General features: G+C 37.9%; 1 protein-coding gene across 2 annotated transcripts in view; it reads left to right on the top strand.

Moving 5' to 3' along the window:
- The first annotated feature begins 4,278 nt into the window (after positions 1–4,278).
- cdk6 (cyclin-dependent kinase 6) overlaps positions 4,279–20,049 on the top strand; it is a 56,591-nt gene continuing 40,820 nt past the window's right edge. The window contains exons 1-3 of one of the 2 annotated variants that reach the window (XM_041808692.1): positions 4,279–4,472; positions 5,293–5,642; positions 11,231–11,366. In XM_041808692.1, coding sequence (XP_041664626.1) covers positions 5,419–5,642; positions 11,231–11,366 — 360 coding nt within the window. In that variant the 5' untranslated portion in view covers positions 4,279–4,472; positions 5,293–5,418. Of the gene's footprint in view, positions 4,473–4,626; positions 4,735–5,292; positions 5,643–11,230; positions 11,367–20,049 lie in introns of those variants that run through there. The other variant, XM_041808693.1, reaches the window with a different exon arrangement.

Here is a 20,049-nt window from a genome sequence, read left to right as displayed (position 1 = left end):
ATGACATAAAATTCAAATAATCAGTTTTAATATTCAAAGCATGGGATAAAATTCAAAAAATCAGTTTTAAAAGTCAAAAAATGACATAAAATTCAAATAAACAGTTTTAAAAGTCAAAACATGAGATCAAATTCAAATTATCTGTTTTAAAAGTCAAAATATGACAGAAAATGCAAATAATCCGTTTTAAAAGTCAAAATATAAGATAAAATTGAATCATTCATTTTAAACAACAAAATATGAGATAAAATTCAAATAATCCATTTTAAAAGTCAAAATATAAGATAAAATTCAAATAATCCGTTTTTAAAGTCAAAATATGAGATAAAATTCAAATAATCTGTTTTAAAAGTCAAAACATGAGATAAAAATTCAAATAATCAGTTTTAAAAGTCAAAATATGAGATAAAATTCAAATTATCCGTTTTAAAAGTCAAAATATGAGATAAAATTCAAATTATCCGTTTTTAAAGTCAAAATATGAGATTAAATTCAAATTATCCGTTTTTAAAGTCAAAATATGAGATAAAATTCAAATAATCCGTTTTAAAAGTCAAAATATGAGATAAAATTCAAACTATCCGTTTTTAAAGTCAAAATACAAGATAAAATTCAAATCACAAGTTTTAAAAGTCAAAATACGAGATAAAATTCAAATAATCCGTTTTAAAAGTCAAAATATGAGATAAAATTCAAATAAGCCATTTTAAAAGTCAAAATATGACATAAAATTCAAATAATCCATTTTAAAAGTCAAAATATGACATAAAATTCAAATCACAAGTTTTAAAAGTCAAAATATGACATAAAATTCAAATAATCAGTTTTAAAAGTCAAAATATGAGATAAAATTCAAATTATCTGTTTTAAAAGTCAAAACATGAGATAAAATTCAAATAATCCATTTTAAAAGTCAAAATATGAGATAAAATTCAAATAATCCGTTTTAAAAGTCAAAATATGAGATAAAATTCAAACTATCCGTTTTTAAAGTCAAAATACAAGATAAAATTCAAATCACAAGTTTTAAAAGTCAAAATACGAGATAAAATTCAAATAATCCGTTTTAAAAGTCAAAATATGAGATAAAATTCAAATAAGCCATTTTAAAAGTCAAAATATGACATAAAATTCAAATAATCCATTTTAAAAGTCAAAATATGACATAAAATTCAAATCACAAGTTTTAAAAGTCAAAATATGAGATAAAATTCAAATAATCAGTTTTAAAAGTCAAAATATGAGATAAAATTCAAATTATCTGTTTTAAAAGTCAAAACATGAGATAAAATTCAAATAATCCATTTTAAAATATCAAAATATAAGATAAAATTCAATAATCTGTTTTAAAATGTCAAATCATGAGGTAATATTTAGATCGCAGGTTTTTAAAGTCAAAATATAAGATAAAATTCAAATAATCAGTTTTACAAGTCAAAATACGAAATAAAATTGGAATCAAGAGTTTTAAAAGTCAAAATATGATATAAAAATCAAATCACAAGTTTTAGAAGTCAAAATATGAAATAAATTTAAAATAATCAGTTTTAAAGGTCAAAATATGAGATAAAATTTGAACCATTCATTTTAAACAACAAAATATGAGATAAAATTCAATTATCCGTTTTAAAAGTCAAAATACGAGAACTGGAAGAGACTGAAACATGTATAGACATGCAGGTAGGATTTTCATCTTAATAAGATTCATTCTGCCTAATAAAGCCAGTAGCAAATGTATCAACTGTTAAAGTCCTTTTTGTACAGACTAGTCCTGAGTTTAGAGTTTATGCATGACATGAAAAAAATCTGTGAAACTGCAGGAAAATAAAAATGAAATAATAAACATAAATGGGATGTAAAAATTCCAAAATAAATCATCATTTATGAAATGAGTCAGGATAATTATTACTCACAAAGAATGATGTCAAGAAACTAAGCTCTGCTGGAAATCTCTGTCACCATGTAAATGTCACAATATTTTTATTTTATTTCTGTTTTTATTTATCAGCTACTTTTCTTCTGTTTATCTTCTCTTTGTATCTTGTGGGGAACAAAGTCCTATGTCACAAAAATGTCAAGTAGTATCTTGTTAAATGTTTGTAAAATGTAAAATGAAAAGTTCATTTAAAAAAGGATGATGTAAAGGACATAAAGAGTATCTATCCTGCATTAAAATACTACATTCAGCAAATAAAGAGTCAGCTCGTCTTTTCATAATGTTCTGCACTTCTAATGGAAATTTCCATTCACTCAAAAACTTAAAAAGCTGAAGATACTGATATTACATTAAGTTGAGATCATGGTGTTTCCAGATCATAATGTTCTGCTCTTGCATCTCTAAAATGAGTCTCTGAAGTTTCACCGTCAAGGTGAACACATGACAACCGCTCAGACTTGTGGAAAATTCAAAACAAACCTCTATTTAGCAATGAGGGCTGTTGCAGAATGAGTGTATGTGTTTCAGGAGAGTCTCTCTTATTTCTTCAGCCTACAACACACACACACACACGCTTTAATTGGTTTGTTCTCTGGACAAATAAGAAGCATGCATGTTAATGAATTCAGTCTGGGTGAAGGCTCAGAGCTGATTTCACATGAACAATGATGATGAAAAATGTAGATTACATTCATAGTAATTAGTGTGGGATACATTGTCTTCACCGTGTTGCTTTGTGATGCAAATTGTGCAAATTTAGGGTTGCTTAATAAAGCTGCAAGGAAGACTACATCAATTTCAGTCTCCTCTTAATTTTTCAATGGAGATGAGTGGATTCTACAGGCAGCATACAGGAGAAGCTGTTATGTAAATCACAGCACCATAGGAATGTCCTTCCTCTGATCCTCTGTGCTTCTCTGATACACGCCTTCAGTGAGGTTATGATAATAGAGCTGGGTTACACGCCTGTAATTGGCTATTCATTGGGGATAATCTGACATCAAGTCTTGTCATGTCTAAACCGTGTCCAGCATGAAGGAGAGAAAGAAATGAAATGCAAACTTTATGTAAGTTTTTGAAGAACTCTACAAAAAGAAATGATTGTTTTGAATGTGCAGAGCAGATTTAATGTGCAAGAGTTTAAGCATAAAAAGGTTTGTTTAAATAAAATGAAAGAGCTAAGGACAAAGGGTGACTGCAATAGTAGAAATTCAAGACTGTTTACACTTTTTGTACACTTCATTTGATAATACAGTTATTCTATTTTTTATTTTTCATACATTTTTAGACACAAGAACTGTAATTAGGGCTATTTTAAGTATAAATCTTTTAGATTTTAAGGTTAAATATCCTAGTATTTTTTTTTTTTGTTTGGCTAAAATCAAAGCTCAAATTAAAAATTTTAAAAGCTGATAATCAAAAGATGAATTTTTTAGTCTTTTGTGTTATGTTTTTACTTATCAATATGAAAATTAAACAATAAAACTTGAAATAAATCCTAAGTAGGCCTCCTCCTGAGGAGTTGCTCTGCAGAATATCTTGAATAAAAATTGTTAGCCATATATTGCCCACTCCTGCAGCATGGAGCCTGGCTGCAAACGACCACCCGAGCAGAGGAGTCCCCCCACCCTCTGCCACAGATCAAACCTCCGGGCCTTGAACCTGACCCCTCAGGTCCATCTAGGGCGAGCTTGTCACATCGCATCCCCGCTGGCGCATTGTTTCCTGCAGGAGCTCCTCAATGCCTTGAGAGAGATAGATAGTGTGGCCGTCCATCCAACACACCTCCTCTCTCCCCTCTCCGATCCCCGCGGTGCTCCCGGGTTTGACACGGGAGACAAAACCCGCGGAGAGGACTATGAATGGTAAAGCACCGAGGAGGCCGAGGGAGAGCAAAAAGGAGGCGGTGTGCCTTTGTAGTCGGGGAGGAATGCGGAAATGTCCCCGCTCCGTGTCAAACCTCTCTGAAGGGGGTCAGCCACATTCAGCCGGCGTGGGAAAGCCAGGCAGAGACGGAGCTCACAACACAGGCGAGCGGGGCTGCAGTTGCATGGGCCTATCCGGGGATATATGGAGGAAAAAAAGAAGAAAGAGAGGAGAAATCTAAAGAAGAGCGTGGTTTTGGAGGGCTGTATCACGCGTTTGCCTTTGTCCTATGACCCCACACACACACACACACACCCCCACCCACACACACACTCCTTCCATGCTACACCCCCTTCCCCTTCACACCCCCACCCACAAAGTTGCAGTGAGAGTGTGTATGTGAGTTTTCGTTCAGCCCCCCCACCACCTCCTCTTCCACCTCCACCTCCTCCTCCTCCTCCCTTGTTTGAGTGTCTCTCTCTGCTAGCCTGGTGTAGTCAGAGGGATGGGGGGTTAGAGCCTGCACCGTCCAACTACCTGTGTGGCCCCCGCATGGAGGACAGTGGACAGTGATGCGTTTGTTGCAGGACATTTTACCCGAGACGCGAGTGTCTCCACGTTTTATTGGACATGCCGACGTTACGACATTTTATTGACAACATAAACTAAGGTAAATGTGGATACTTTTACAAACAAAGTGTGCAAAAAAGTGTCTTTTATGGGTTGGAAATGTTACTTTACGGCACAATTACATGTTAAAGCCCGAAATAGAAATTTCCCGACTTTCTAGGATTCACTTCAATTAGCCCGTTTGAGCCCACGCGCAATTAAATTAGAAAAAATTAGAGGAAGCTGTCTATGCAAATAAAAACAACTTTAAAACTCAAATCCAGTATCGTTTTACGGAATTACACCGGTTTCGTGTGTGAAAGGTGAGTTTTACGGTGTTTTAAAAGGACTTGATGTAGGAAGTTCAGACAATGCAATCAGACAGCCACGTGCTCGCAAAGTTTGTGTCGTCTCAAACATGCACTTTGATAACACATGGCTCTTAAGAGGTAGCTTGTTATTTTAGTAGCGTAAACCCGCTTCTTATGAAAGATTTGTGCTCCATATTTGTGTGTTCTCTTTAAATGTTCTTGTTTAATTCTTTTTTAAAGAGTTAAGACAGCCCACATGACATTAAGTTTAACAACACTGCATGTTGGGTGAAGTTTTGAATGCGCGAGACGTTTTGCTGCATGCAAACATAGCTTAAAAATGCTAAATGTATTTTATTTGATTTATTTAACTTTTTTTGTTGGTGGTAGGAGGACATGAGTTGCAATGCGTAATAGGAGGAGGAGTGGAAGTTGGGACGCATCGGGGCTGTTGTGTTGTTAGTCGGAATAAAACATGATGACAGTCCTGTTATTGCTAACCTGGAGGAAAATTTAACCATATTTGACAAAGATGGTGTCTTCCTCCATCTGTGTCTCCCTGTCATCTAGGCATTGCATGTGCCAACTCTTTTCTGTGAATATGCCTTTGTGAGAAACTCTCTGGCTCGTCACCCTCGCCGGGATTCCCCGCAATATTTTCAACAAGAGACGAGGAACAAAAAAAAATCAGCAAAAATGGACAGAGACAGTGCTGGGACTCAATATGAGCCTGTGGCCGAGATTGGAGAAGGAGCTTATGGGAAAGTGTACAAAGCGAGAGATTTGAAGAACGGGGGACGCTTTGTGGCGTTAAAAAGAGTTCGAGTCCAGACGGAGGAAGAGGGGATGCCTCTCTCCACCATCCGGGAGGTGGCGGTACTGAGGCAGCTTGAAGCCTTCGAGCACCCCAATGTTGTCAGGTAAGTGAGGGGGAGAGGTGGGTAGACCCTGTATTTGTGTGACTGTGTGTTGAAATGTGTCAGAGTGGATGTGTTTGAGAGAGAGAGGAAGAGGGGGCAGAGAGTGGCAGAACTTTTTGTTCAAGACAAAGACATGCAACTTCCTTTTTGATGATCTGTGGTGGCAGCCATGCTGCCTCATTTGACCTTTAGGGTTAGGCCTACATTCATGCGTGTCCAAAGTTATGTAACACTATTCCTCTTAACCTGTTGTTGATGAATGAGGTTGCTGCCACTGGTACCAGACAGTAGTAGCACACCTGTCCGATCACAACTTTATCCAGTCTCATATTTGCCATGCACTGACAGCTTTTTATTGGCCCGCTTAAATCACATTGTTCCTACAAATGTTGTACCGCCACTCATAGAAACACTCAGCCACAGAACTATCATTTAAATGCGTGCTCATGAACTTGGAAAGACCCCTTCATACTCTCAATTAAGGTTGAATAATTGGGAAAACAATCTGATTCTTGTTTTCTTTTCCAGTATTGAAATTTATTATAAAAAGGTTTTGTTCTGTAGGTGCAATGTGTAATATTAAGTCCGGTAGCATGTAGCTGAACAAACTTGGTAGAAATTAAATATAATACAAATAAATGTGCCTATCTAAATTAGTGTTCAAGCCCTTGACAATGTGGAATATGTTTTAATTTTTTATTAACTTATACGCTCTTTATTCATACATAGGGAAGGTCCCCTCAGTCGAGTCTGCCATCTTGGATTTTTGCTTCTGGCATGTTTTAGCCAAATAACAAACACTTTCTCTTTTTAATTCCACTGCTGCCACAGAGTTGGCCATTTTAATCTAAAATCTGTTTGATTGATGCTAATATTGTCCAATTTTACACATTGCACCTTTAAGTTCCTTATCTTATTTATTTTTCATTAAACACAAGCAATTAATCGTTCTGTATTATACCCACCCTAATATTAGATAGATTAAACAAGGGTTGAATGAGTCTGTAAAAATATCTAATATATCTAATATTGCAGATTCATTAACTGCAGAAGGGGATTATCATTTTTATGCCATTCCTATTTTGGTTCAGAAAACATACACAAAAATGAGTAAACTAGTTTTCTTCTAAAAAAAATTAAACCTGAATGTTTGCATGATATGTAGAGCATAATATCTCAAAAAGGCATTTGACTGATATTTGACACATCAGGTAAAAGAAATATTGCACATGCTCCAATTTGAAAGTTGTGATTCAATCTTAATTTGGATTAGCTGCTCAGTATTACTCATAATAGGCTCAGTTATTTAAATAAACACTAGATTTAAACTGGATTGGGCTTGAAACCATTTTGAATTGACAGATGTGCACCAATAAGAACACATCAACATGTTACGCTTACATTCAAACCATACCTGTAGCTTTCATTACAATTAATGCAAGGGTTCTCAATTGGTAGACCTAAAAGTGGAGCATAAAGTTGCTTCCAGTGGGTCGCAAAGGAAAAAAAAATAAGTGCCAAAGGCTTTTCTTTTTCTTTTAAAGGTTTTCTTTTCTTCAGTCTTCTTCACAAGATTTAAAGTACCATCTTGTTTTCCTGCATAACAAAGTTGGTTTTCCCAAGATAATTATGGAATTCTGCGAGAAAATGCCAGATTTCTTAGCTGTATTGGGGAAAATGTAGTAAGATAAAACAAATGCATACTTCTGTCATTTGCTTGTAATAATGTATTCATTCTTTTCCATCTCTTACGTTCCATTTATGGTCTGAACTAACATTGAACATTCTGATGAATTTGGGTTGAGATTTATAGGGCTGCCATCACTAATGCATCAGCTGCAATGTGATTAATATCCATAACTAGTGCATAATTTTGTTTAATTGCATGCATTTTGGCTCAAAGTTTGGTTAAGCCAACACAATGTCTCCCTACAGCTACAGAGATGTAAAATAAGTACACTGAACCTTAATGTCTCATGTTACTTTAAAAAAATCAGACAGGCCAGTGGACAAGCCAGAAGTCATCTTCACCATGTGATATCACACAATCCACTCTTCACTTTCTTTTATTTACTTTTAATAGCATTAATTGCGTTAATGTATCAAACTTTGGTTAAACCATGTCTTCCTGCAGCTACAGTGATGTAAAATAAGTACACCACACCTTAATTTCTAATTTTTCTTAATACCTTTTAAGATTACTTGTGTCAAAAAATATCTCCAAATTGATCCTGGGGCTTAAGTTAGCATCACTTTGTTTCACATGGCCAGCTAACACACTGAAAGGAATTAGATCAGTATCCAAAAATGTAAGAAACATCAAATATTTTAGTGGAAAAATATGCATGAAAATACTTGAGTCCACCTATCTTAATTCTTTATTAATGCACTTGCAAAAAACAGTAAAATTATTTTATTTAACAAAAAATTTTTTTTGAGAGAACCGTGTTATTGTCTTCATAGACTTCCTTTAGTACTCAACTTGCCTTGAAATATCTCATTTACAGTGAAGCAGAGGTTTGATTCATTTTGAGTATCTGGTGGTAAGTCCATTATGGCTCAATTTCTTCCAGTAATACTTATCTGTACTGTTAAAGCCCAACACTGACACTCCAGCCTGGTTTCTGTAAGTCAAACTGGATTTAGTGAAAGTGCTCACACTGCGCGAGGTTTTCAGTATCATCTCTGCTTTGCATGTGGAGGCCATTTTCTTTCACTTTTGTTATGAATTGTTCGCTCAGAGGTCAGAGACTGCGTCATGTCTTGGCACTTACCAAGGTCTGACCTTGGTACTGGTTTATTATGGAATATTGAGAGCTGAGGGATTGGAAAGGAAGCTTTAAATGGATGTTTTAGAAGCAAAGTTACAGCCTTTGTAATAAATGAATAAGACAATAAATCCTCAGTGGATCGATGAATAATGGAGAATAATGCTTTTCTCATAATGAGTTCACAATAGTTTGTTCTCACTGGAGTGCAGTACATGAGCTGAAATTGAAGTTCTCTTATGTCATTTTGAATAAAAGGATGAACCCATTTTGTGTGCTACCAGAGCAACTATACTGTTCTCCAGTTTTGCTAACCACTTTAGCCGAACAGCTCACCTCCGGGGTGAGTGCATTGTGGGCCTTCTGTGTGACTCCAGGCAACCCCTGGATGTTTGTAATGAGGCCCATTATTCATTCCATATGTTCAGTGTCTGCTGAGAGCCCCCATTGTAGCGCAACAATCGAACTGTGAGGGGCGTTTAACCCCAGTGCTACGAAAGGAGGGCGCCGTCTACGCTGTGACATCATGCACAGTACAGATATCTCGAATGGATCGCTTAGAACTCACCACTTAGCACTCAGCAGTCTCAAAAACACTGATTGAAGGGGGATGGCATGTACATGGTGTCATATTGGATTGGAATAAGAAAGTTTCAGGAGTTTAGGCATTCATCTTCATGCATACATTTTTAATAGTTATTTTAGATTTGCTAGTTTGAGTTTTAGGTGCGACGGGAGTGAAGTTTTGGAGTAATTGTGTGAAGGATCAAATTGAATTTACATATTCAGCACTCATCAGTGTCACACCAATATGCCAATATTTACACCTGTTCCATTGGCCAAGATAAACCTGATGCATGGTGGGATGTCATGAATCAATCTTGGCTTGTGACATGAACTTACTCTGGCACCCTAAGGAGGTCTTGTGTGGGTTTTTCACTTACAGCTCACTGAACATACTGTATGCAGAACATATTGTCGCGGCTAAAGGGAAGAAAATCTTTCCTCTGATGTTGTTTGACTTAAAAGTAATGCGTTAACAGTTTTTTTATCATCTTGTTTGAAGGAGATAATTCACATCCCATTCCATGCTGCTGTGATAAAAGATGCTCGCAGCCAACAGGCAGGGTCCACTCGACTTCTCAGAAAGCATCAGGAGTTGTCATAGTGCTGCTGGAGGAATGCTGCTTGTGGTCCCCGGCTCTTTGAAGAGGACAATCTGGAAAGCTTTTTTCAGCTTTTCACCAAAGCCTGCTTTGGCAGGTCTGCTGACATAATCTGGATTCTTGGCCTTAGTTTGTTGCCTAGTGAAACACAACCATAAGCGCCTGTGTCTGGGGTTTGATGGTCCTGAATCTTCAGAGACTTTGCATTGGCGTAGTTTTTTGATTTGACTGCAGCATATGTTTTTTTTTTAGGTCAACAAGCATTTTAAAACTTTTACTCAAGTTTTTGTAATTACTGATGTTCTAAACCTCAGTCTGTATACAGGTTCTTCAAGATTTTTTTTTATAGAGAGTAAAAAAAATAAATGGGATAAAGTTTTTTTTGATGGTTTCCATTGTTTAATGTAGTGCTGCATGATATGGTAATGTGCAGTTGCAATGATACAAGACAATATTGCGATTGTGTTATAATACATAATGCTATCAGGAGTCTACTTGCTCAGTTTTCAACAGAAATGCAGAGAAAAATAGTTTTGAGGTGTGCCTTTCTCAACTCTTAATCTGAAATTTTTACCGTACTGCTTATGAAAAAACTGAATATTTTCCCAAAACATTTTTTTTTCTTGTGATAAAACCAAAGTACAAATTCAATGGTACTTTTGTAAACTTAAATCCCTTTCAGAAGGCAGTTTGTAAACCTTTGAAGTACTACTACTTAGCTTAAAATTGATGCTGCCTTTTATTCGAATATGTTATTGCTGATCATGGCTGGGCGTATGACTACAGTGCTGCATGAACTAACACTAGGCTTCATGAGACCTATATCAGAATTTTCCTGCATTAGTAGACCAGCATGCAGTTTGAACAACAGGTGAACCCAAATAACTAACAAGGACTCTGCTACTACGTTCCTGGAACTCTAATCATAGATATCAGTGGTTGTTTTAGTGTTTAGAAGGTGCTACTGTCTGACATTACTCCATATTTGTCCTAAGATAATGCATTTACTTTTTTTCATTCATCCATGTGTGAAATAAACAATGTCTGAAATAAACAACATTTAAAGGCTTGTCACAATGCAGTCAACATTGTTGCTTCCATAAAAAATAGGGGCAAATAATATTGGATTTTTGCTGATATCCAATATGCAGTTATTTCTGATCTCATTTAACCTATCCCACAATTGATGTGATATATAAATGTGGTTCAGACCTAAGACTTAAGTCCTTAAAACATACTGTAAAAATAAGGAATGACATTTTCATATCTGCATATGCAATATCATGCCAATTATGCCATGCATCCCCAGTAAAAATATACAATAAAACTGTCCTATAAATTTTTATTCCCTTCTTATTCAGCACTGTTGTGTGCTCCATAAAGTCCTTAGTTTTAAACTATTAAGCTGTCATGAATTATTAAACAGTAAAGTGAAAACAAAGGAAGACCTGGTCAACATTAAACATAGAATGACTGACACAAGTAATTTCTGCAGTAAAATAGTGGCATAGCCATGACTATAAGGTAATATGAGTGATGTATTGATTCTGCAGAGTCATTAGTTGTGGTCAGTGTCTGTGTTGCAGTAGCGGGCATAGTGGACCAACGTTAAATCAATAGTATTGATCTCCTCCACCTGTTCCTCTTGTTCCAGGTTGTTTGATGTGTGCACAGTGTCTCGGACTGACCGAGAAACCAAACTCACTCTAGTCTTTGAGCACGTGGACCAGGACCTGACCACCTACTTGGAGAAAGCCCCTGATCCCGGTGTACCACCTGAGACCATCAAGGTAACTGTTGAAATACGGAAGACAAATGCTGTTTGAGGCTATACTTATCACAATAACTCATTCATGTATCCACTGAAAGCCTCATTTTCTATGACATCAAGAGTAAAACTACAAGTACACACACAAAAACAAAATATTTTTGACAATTATGACACTAAGAGCAGACTCTTGATCAAAACAGTGACATACAACAGTGCATTCAGAAAATATTCACACTCCCTTTGCTTTTTAAAATCTTGTTATGTTGCAGCCTGATGCTACTGTCAGCTTAATTCAGTTTTCTCTTATTGATCTACACTCAGTACCGAAGTGTAAACAGAACTTTATAATTGAAACTGAGATATCACATGGACATAAGATTCAGACCTTTTGCAAAACACTTGAAATTTAGCTCAGGTTCCTCCCGTTTCTCTCAATCTTTGCTGAGATGTTTCTACTTGAAAGCCCACTTGGCTTCTTGCAAACTCCATTTGGGCTTTCATGTGTTTTGCTCTGCGTCCTCAGTGCACTGGTAGTGAAATTGATTCCTGGTGTCAGTTCCTTTTTGGTGCAGATCTTCCCAAGACTCTCTTGCCATATTTCCTTTCTCTAGCTAAACAAAGGAAAAAAGCCCAAAACATTATGATTAAAAATGATTCCTGGGCCATTAACGGCGTTAACGTAGCACGTTAACGCAAGACTCTTATCGCGCAATAAGAAAATTATTGCACATTAATCTTTTCGCTAAAGGGACTTACAGACACACCGTAGTAGGCTACCAACACGCCTCCAGTCATTTCCAATGGGAGGAGGGCAGAGGTTTGGGTCTGCTGTGAGCAGGCTTACGCTCTACTGTGAGCAGGCTTAAGCCTGATTTATACTTCTGCGTCGTGAGAACGGCGTAGGTACACTGTCGACGCAATGCCGTCGTTGACCATTCGAAGTTCTGCGTCGAGGGAACGTTTCGCTCTGCAGTTCACCGCCATGACGTGTGTGTATGTGTGTGTGGTTTCAGAAGGGTCACATCCGAGTGGCTGTGTTGCTCTCCGCTGAACTGGACAACATCTGTTTTTAATGAAAGAGTGGATGCTTGGGTGTGTGATTTCAACCAGTAGTCAATATTACATGTTGTTTGCACATAAGCACAAACCAGAGGTTGCGCTGGACTTTTTGTTGTCTGTCACTCCTTTAAAATCCTGCTGGATCCATCCTGACGGAGAGCTTCATACAACACACTCTCGTCAAAGCAATAAGACAGGTTGGAGAGATGGAGAACAACGTTTAATTCTGTCTCTGTTATGACCTGTGAGTAGGCTACAAATGTATGCCTTTATCTGTTAGATTTCCATGACTGATCTCATGGACACTGCAGTGTTAAAGTGAGGTTCAGAGAGAGACAGAGGGAGAGGGAGAGGGAGAGAGAGGAGGGTCCGGTGGTGGTGAGCGAGCAAGAGAGAACAGGCGCTGATCTGAATCATCATTCACCCATCTATCTGTTATATTTCCATGGTTGAAATCCACATGATAAATGAGCAAACTTTGGTGTTTAAAGTGAGGGTTTAGTGGTGAGCAAGCAAGGTATTCTCAAGCAGTCTGTGATGCATTTTCCTTAATATTTAGATAGGTCAAGCATTTTTTAAATGTCTTCTGCAAAATTCAAATCTAGCATTTTAATCTAGATTAACTACAGGATTGCAGTGAGATTCATCTACATCAAAAAAATTAATCTATGCCCAGCATTATTAAAAATGCATTGACGAGTGGACTGATGGAGACGATAAAAGTAAAGGGCAGAATTATAAATCAAGTCTTAGAACTTTAGGTGGAATTAGAATTAAGTTTGTAAATTACATCTCTATAGTTTAGAACAGACATGAAAAAGGCTTCAGTTTAGGGATGCATGATATAAGATTTTATCAAAGATGCTGATATTTACAAATCAGTTTTATCCAGTACATCAATATCGATGATACCGATATGTTAATGTAATTTAAACCTAAAACTTGAGTCCTTAGAACACACTTTAAAGTTTGATAGTGATACAAAGATAAACACTTATGTTGACATTGATCTCTCAGTCCTGCCTAGGGTTGGGTATTGTTTGCTGCATTGATACTTTTTATATGGTACTGGTGCCTAACAGTGTCTGAATCGATGTTGTTGAGGAAAAAAAAGTGTGTTGAAAGTCACCGTGAGAATGAAAACTGTGTGGGTGATGTAAGTAATTGTACATGGGATCAGGAAATGAAAATCTAACTTAAAACATAAGTGGCAGGGTATCAAATGAAGTATGAATATCTATGAATAACTCCACAACGTATTCATACGTATGGTTTATATTTACATCTGATGAATCGTTTGCAAATATCAACATAAATTTTCACATCTGCTGATAATGATCAGCTTTTTCAGTGAATATCTGCCGATACTGTTTTGCTGATGTTATTATGCATCTCTACTTCAGTTATGTGCTTTTTGCAAGGAGAGAAGCTACGTTTATTTCTGTCCACTTTTTGTCTTACGTCAGTGGACTGATGGGAGGTTTAAATGCAAGTTGTTGATCTAGTCAGGCACCAGAATATTTGTAATGACCCTCCTGAGTTGTATATAAATAATGTACGTGTTATCACTGCCTCTGCTGCAGAACATATTAGTCAAGATTTCCTTGGGACAAAAACAAAAAAGTTAAAAAAAGATACTGTGAAATATTGCTTTCAGCTTCTGTTTGAAATTTAAAGGAAGCTATTTGCTAACCCTCTGTGGTTGAGCATTGCATGACCAGAGCTGTGTCTGTGTGGTACTGAGTGAGTTTACAGAGGACAGAGTAAAGTTCCCTCCAACATCAGAGCTACTGAAGGGCAGCACATGTGGCAGATGGGCTCCAAATTAGAGGCTCCCCGCCTTCTCTATTTTCACTCTGGCCTCTTTCTCCAAGTCCACACTGCATTAACAGATGGAGGCAAGAAAAGTGTCTGTGTGTGAAAAACTAGACTTAAAGATCCTTTAAAAAAAAAGTTTAATTTGATGCTCGCTGTACTTCATGCTAGTGTGACCTCTGCAGCATCAACACAAGGGGTAAAAATCGCACGTGTGCTATGTGGTTTAAAATAATAGTAATATCATGATACAGCATTTGAAATATAGAAAGATGTTGATTTATTAATGCATTATGATACCTGTTTAACAAAAGAATATAAAATGCCCCCTATATATCATATTCAAACTCACAACGGCTCTAAATGTCTCCTTTTCACTAAATAAATACCCCGAGTGTCTATTTTCACATCGCCAAAAGGTAGGAAATGGATGTGTCACCAATCCTTTCTTCCCATTTTTCAGTCTTTCTCACACCAAGTTCAGTGTTCAAAATCTCTTTATCGTGTTTCACCCCAAGGTCCATAAATGTTTCGTGAACAATATTGGAAAGGGAAATCTCTATTTTTGGATAGAGGGGCCTCAGAGTCTAAAGTCTCATATTTGTAACAGAGATGATTTGTAAGCTAGAGTAACAGTTGGTCTTCACCCCAGGGCTGGGCTTATGTGTGATAGTTTTGCGCTGAGCTTTAACATTGGTGGGATGCTCTGCAAGCAAAGACGAGTCTGAGAGATCACACCCGAGGCTTTCCCAGGGTTTTTACTGAAGACAATACAGTATGTGGTACAGTATGGATATCTCACTTAGAGGTGATTGTGGTGCTAATTCTGATGGGCTTCTGCTGCAGCACACTACAGTTTCACAGCACCCATTTACAAATAAGTTAGTGCATTTATTAAGCATTAAGAACATTGAATTGTTACAGTACGTATCTGAAAAATAACTATATTTTTAAAAGAAATCTCAAATATGAGGATCTAATGTTTATATAGTTTGTTGACCATCAGTCAGGAAATTATACATCTGTCACCTTGAGCTTCATATATAGCACAAAAAGTAAGGATATTTGTGTTTGGTAGATTATTTGTTGTAACAATGCCTCTTGGCCATAAATCTTATACAGTTGGAGCAACATTTTTAAGGAGTTTGCATTTGTGGGATGAGCATTACAGCTGAATCCTTGATTTTGCAGAACACCAGCTTGAAGTTGCCCTATCCAGATCAGTCTAACGGGGCATGCAGATTCTTGGAGCATACACCTACTGACCGCTGAAGTAGGCCGATGCTCACAGGTAACGACATTCAGGTGCCAATCATTCCACAAATGCATGCTCCTTACAAATCTGGCACCCTATAAACAGGAAATAAACAGGCTTTCCAACAGTATACAATTTATTGCAAAGAAGCTTTGTTACAACAAAGAAATAATCCACCAAACACAAATGTTCTTACTTTCTGTGCTAAATTTATATATCGTTAAAAATGAAGCATCTGAAAACATGATGTCAACTGTAGCAATCAATTGTTAAAGTTCAAAGCTGTTGACATAGAAGTTTTGGTTTAAATTGTTGTTTCCATTCAAATCTTTTAGATATTTTTGCCTTTTAATTGTGTGGATTTGCTCCATTTATTGTTAATCATTGTAAACTAAAAATGTTTTAGTTTGGACCAAGCTAATGGCAAAGAAAACTAAAGACCTCACATCAGGTTCTAAGAACGTTCAGCTTTGTCTCTGCTTTGAATTTCATAGATAAAGTGTCACATTTGTCACTTAAATGGAGAAATTTGTTATTAAATATTTAGAGGTACAGTATGTAATATCTGGAATACCAGGGATATGTAAGAGCCAGATTGTGGATTGCATCTAGAGATGTACAGATGCAGATACCAGTATAAGAGCCGGTGGAGTTCAGGGTATACAGAATATTCCTGCTGTTTAGAGTGTACCTGCTTTAAATTAAGGGTATACCAACTTCTAAAGAGTTGATGAATTAAGAGTATACCCAACTTCTGCATACCACTACACTGAGAATCGGGTATTGTTGCAGATACCAAACCTAAGTACTCGTACTCATAAAATACTGCAGATGCTGTACTTGGTATCATTTCCAAGAAACAGGTTTGCTTCTTGTTATGCGAGTATGTAGTCAAAGTTGTAGTCATGTCTGGAGTTTAGTTATATTTTAACATTCAGAATCAAGTCCCCTTCACTTTTTCATGTTATTATGTTGCAGCCTGATGCTACAGTTGAAAAAAATCCTTTTTTATTCTCTTTATTTTTCACTCAGTATCCCATCACAACAAAGTGAAACAGAATTTTAGAAAATTTTTGCTCATTTATAAAGAATGGAAAGCTGATTTATCACATGCTAAAACACTTGAGCATTAGCTCAGGCTCCTCCCATTTCTCTCATTACTGAGATGTTTTTACACCTTGAAGGGGGTCCACCTGTGGTAAATTGAATTGACTGGACATGATTTAGAAAGCCACACACCTCTCTAAAGAAGACCTTACTGCTGACAATGCATGTCAGAGCAAAAACCAAGCCAAGAGGTCAAAGGAACTGCCTGAAGACCTCTGTGACTGGATTGATGACAGGCACAGATCTGGGGAAGGCTACAACAAATTCCTGCTGCACTGAGGGTTCCCGAGAGCACAGTGGCCTCCATAATTCTGAATTGGAAGAGTCTGGCACAACGAGGACTCTTCCGAGAGCTGGTTGCCTGGCCAAACTGAGCAATCAGGGGAGATGGTCACTCTGACTGAGCTGCAGAGATAATGTGTGGAGACGGGACAAAGCTCCAGAAGGACAACCATCACTGCAGCCCTCCACTGATCTGGGCTTTATAGCAGAGTGGCTAGATTGAAGACTTTCTTAGCAAAACACATGAAAGCTTGCTTGGAGTTTGCTAGACTTTTGGAGGTTTTTTTGCTAACTCCAGTCTCCTGTCCTTTTCAAAAATCTCTATATTTTTCAGTTTGTCATGATGGGGTACAGAGTGCAGATTAATGAGAATAAAAATGTTTAGTTTGTTTGTTTGTTTGTTTTTTTCCAATTGTTGCATCAGGCTGCAACATAAGAAAAACAAAAACAGTGAAAGAGGTCTGAATACTCTGAATGCACAGCAAATGAGGATGAGAAAAGTAAGAGAATTAAAAACTATGCGCTGATACATTGTCAAGAGAAGAGTTGAAAAACCATTTGATAGAAATAAAACATTTAAAAATAATTTTAAGACCGGTTATGGTATTATTAAATACATAATTTGCCAAATATAAGTACCTGGATTTGTACTTGGTCTGGAAAAATGTGGGATCGGTGCATTCCTAATTGCAAGACTCACGTCTGGTGGTAAAAGTGGCAACCAGTGGAATTTGAAAAAGCTGTTATTTTGTCCCTTCTGTGGTACTGTAGAAACATGGAAGTGCAAGGTGGCAGTGTAAGGGAGGGGGGTCCTTATGTATGATTAAAAGGTTATTCTAAGTTGATATAAGTAAAACAATCTGCACAATCAGGTGATCAAACAGTCATTTAAACATACTCATAAATATTATCTTCTTTTTTACAAAATTTGTTCCACTAAATGCCACTAAATAAAGACATTGTACCTTTAAGATTTCTGGTTTAAAGTGGACTTGCAATTAAGATTCAGATCTTGTTCATTTCTTTGTTTCCACAAACTTTCTTCATCATCGTGACTTTTGCTTGTTTATACCAGATAGCTGCACTTATTGTCAGTTGCCCTATAGTTGCGTAGGACGCTGTTCAATAATCCAACAAGGGCTTCATAGAAGCATACTGACCCCTAAAGACCTGCTCCCTCTTAAGCTTTCTCCTAACATCCATACGGCTGGAGCTTTAGGGGACAAAAGGACAAAGATGGAGTGACACGATGACACTGGCACCATCCCCTGTTATTTCTAGGACAGTGGACACTGCACAGTAACCCCCAAACGCCCCCGCCCCGAACCAACAGCTCAGTTTGCTCTTAGTTTTAGATGACACCAGATGGTGGGTCTCAGTCCAAACATACCTGTCCCCATCATGACAAATTCTCACATATTTAAGACTGTCAACTTTGAAAACTGAGAACTAAAAACTCAAAGACCTTAATGGACAGGCATACTTTTCCCTAAAACCAGACTCCCTCCACCCTCACTCAGCCTCTTCCCTCCACCCCCCACTCCGCCTTCCTCAGGCTCAAGACCCACCACATGGTCATTGATGAAAGAGGTCCTCCTCCAGGAATCAAATGAGCTGGAAGGACATCAAGCAGCCAGCCTGCCCCGGCCTCAGCGCTCCTCAGCCGGGCCAGCGCTTGGGGTCTCACTCACCCTCCTCCGCCTCTGCCGCCGCCACCGTCCAAGCTTCCACAGCTCTATTCTCTGGGCCCATAAAGGGGGGAGGTTAATGAAGCATGGGGAGGGAATTACACTAATGCTAACCGGCAGATGTCCCATATTGTGCTTGGCTACAATAAACAATATGGCCGCCTCTGGTGTATTTGCATCAGAAAAGGAGGCGCACTCAGAAAGCCATGTTTTGACTGCATCTTGCAGCGGGCCGACTACTTTTTTAGGGTCATATCTGTTGCCTTTTTGTGATTTGATTTCCTCCTGGACAAGTTTGATGTGGAGTTTTGAAGGTTGGAGTTCTCAGCAACAGACTTTCGTATTTTTAGCAACTTTTATGAGTGCTGAATCAACCTTTTGAGGCTAAAAGAACTCAAAAGGAACACTTCTTGCAGAATGAGGTGTAGAACTTTGTGACACTGTTTGATTTAGCTATTCACTTTTATTATATCATGACTTTTCCCACTTTGAGGTTAACCCAGCTCTGTTGCTAATAGCTGATGACTTGAATGTTACTCAGTTGTGACGGTAATTGATACAGCAGAGGAGATGACACCCGGGCTAAAGGGGGCCAAGGTTGTTTGTGTGTTTGTCCAAGAGTCACACTTCTGAGATAATTAGTGTTTACTAGGAAATGCTGCTGAAAGGAAGCATGGTGAAATGGCTATTTAAAGCAGAGAGGAACTGGTGGTGGGGGGCTGCTATTGTGTTAACCCCCCCTTCAAACATGCACACACAAAATAGCCAACTGCCTGCCTCTCCTATGGCCCTGTCTGTCTGCTGCCCTCCTCGCCGGGTCATGGCTGGATGGAGATGTAGAAAGGAAGGTCTGTTTATGCATCCTGCCTGCTTTTGGTCAGGGGGCACGCACACAGAGGTGCACCCTTACGCAGTCTGAGATGCACATTCAAACAAATAACTACACACATATCGCGTAGGGACAATGTGTGTATACAAACACTCACTCACATCACACCCTGTCTCTGCAGCATTGTGTGTGGCACCCTGTCTCTTCTTCTGTGGCCAGCACAGCAGCCAGCCCCGCGCCGTTTGCTAATGTTTTCTGCTTGAGTGTGCAGACCCCTTTGACTCACTCACCAGCTGGTCGGCCAGTGAATAGCGCTGCGGGCTCAGGTCCATGTCACTTGTGAGGTCTTGGCGGAGGGAGTATGTGTGTTTTGTAGGGGGGTGCTCAGCCCACCACCAGCATCATGATATTACATTTATATCTCTTTATTTATCACCTTTCTAACATACTTAATGACCATGGGGGCCACTCAAATTGAATCTTTCATCTCCATATTTATAAATTTTGGTTCACTTTGGACCTGAAATGACTCTCCCAAGACAAGATTTGAACCCAACAATCCAACTCCTGCTCTGCCAAAACCACCTGGCCACAATCCCTTCTTAATGACTTGTATTTGTTTACAGGTGCAGGACCTGTTTGAGAGTATTTCAGTTTGAAAAGAACA

Source organism: Cheilinus undulatus, linkage group 16 (assembly GCF_018320785.1).
Source record: "Cheilinus undulatus linkage group 16, ASM1832078v1, whole genome shotgun sequence".
Classification (NCBI taxonomy): domain Eukaryota; kingdom Metazoa; phylum Chordata; class Actinopteri; order Labriformes; family Labridae; genus Cheilinus; species Cheilinus undulatus.
The sequence above is the reverse complement of the archived record's forward strand: the minus strand, read 5'-3'. Positions and strand labels throughout refer to the sequence as shown.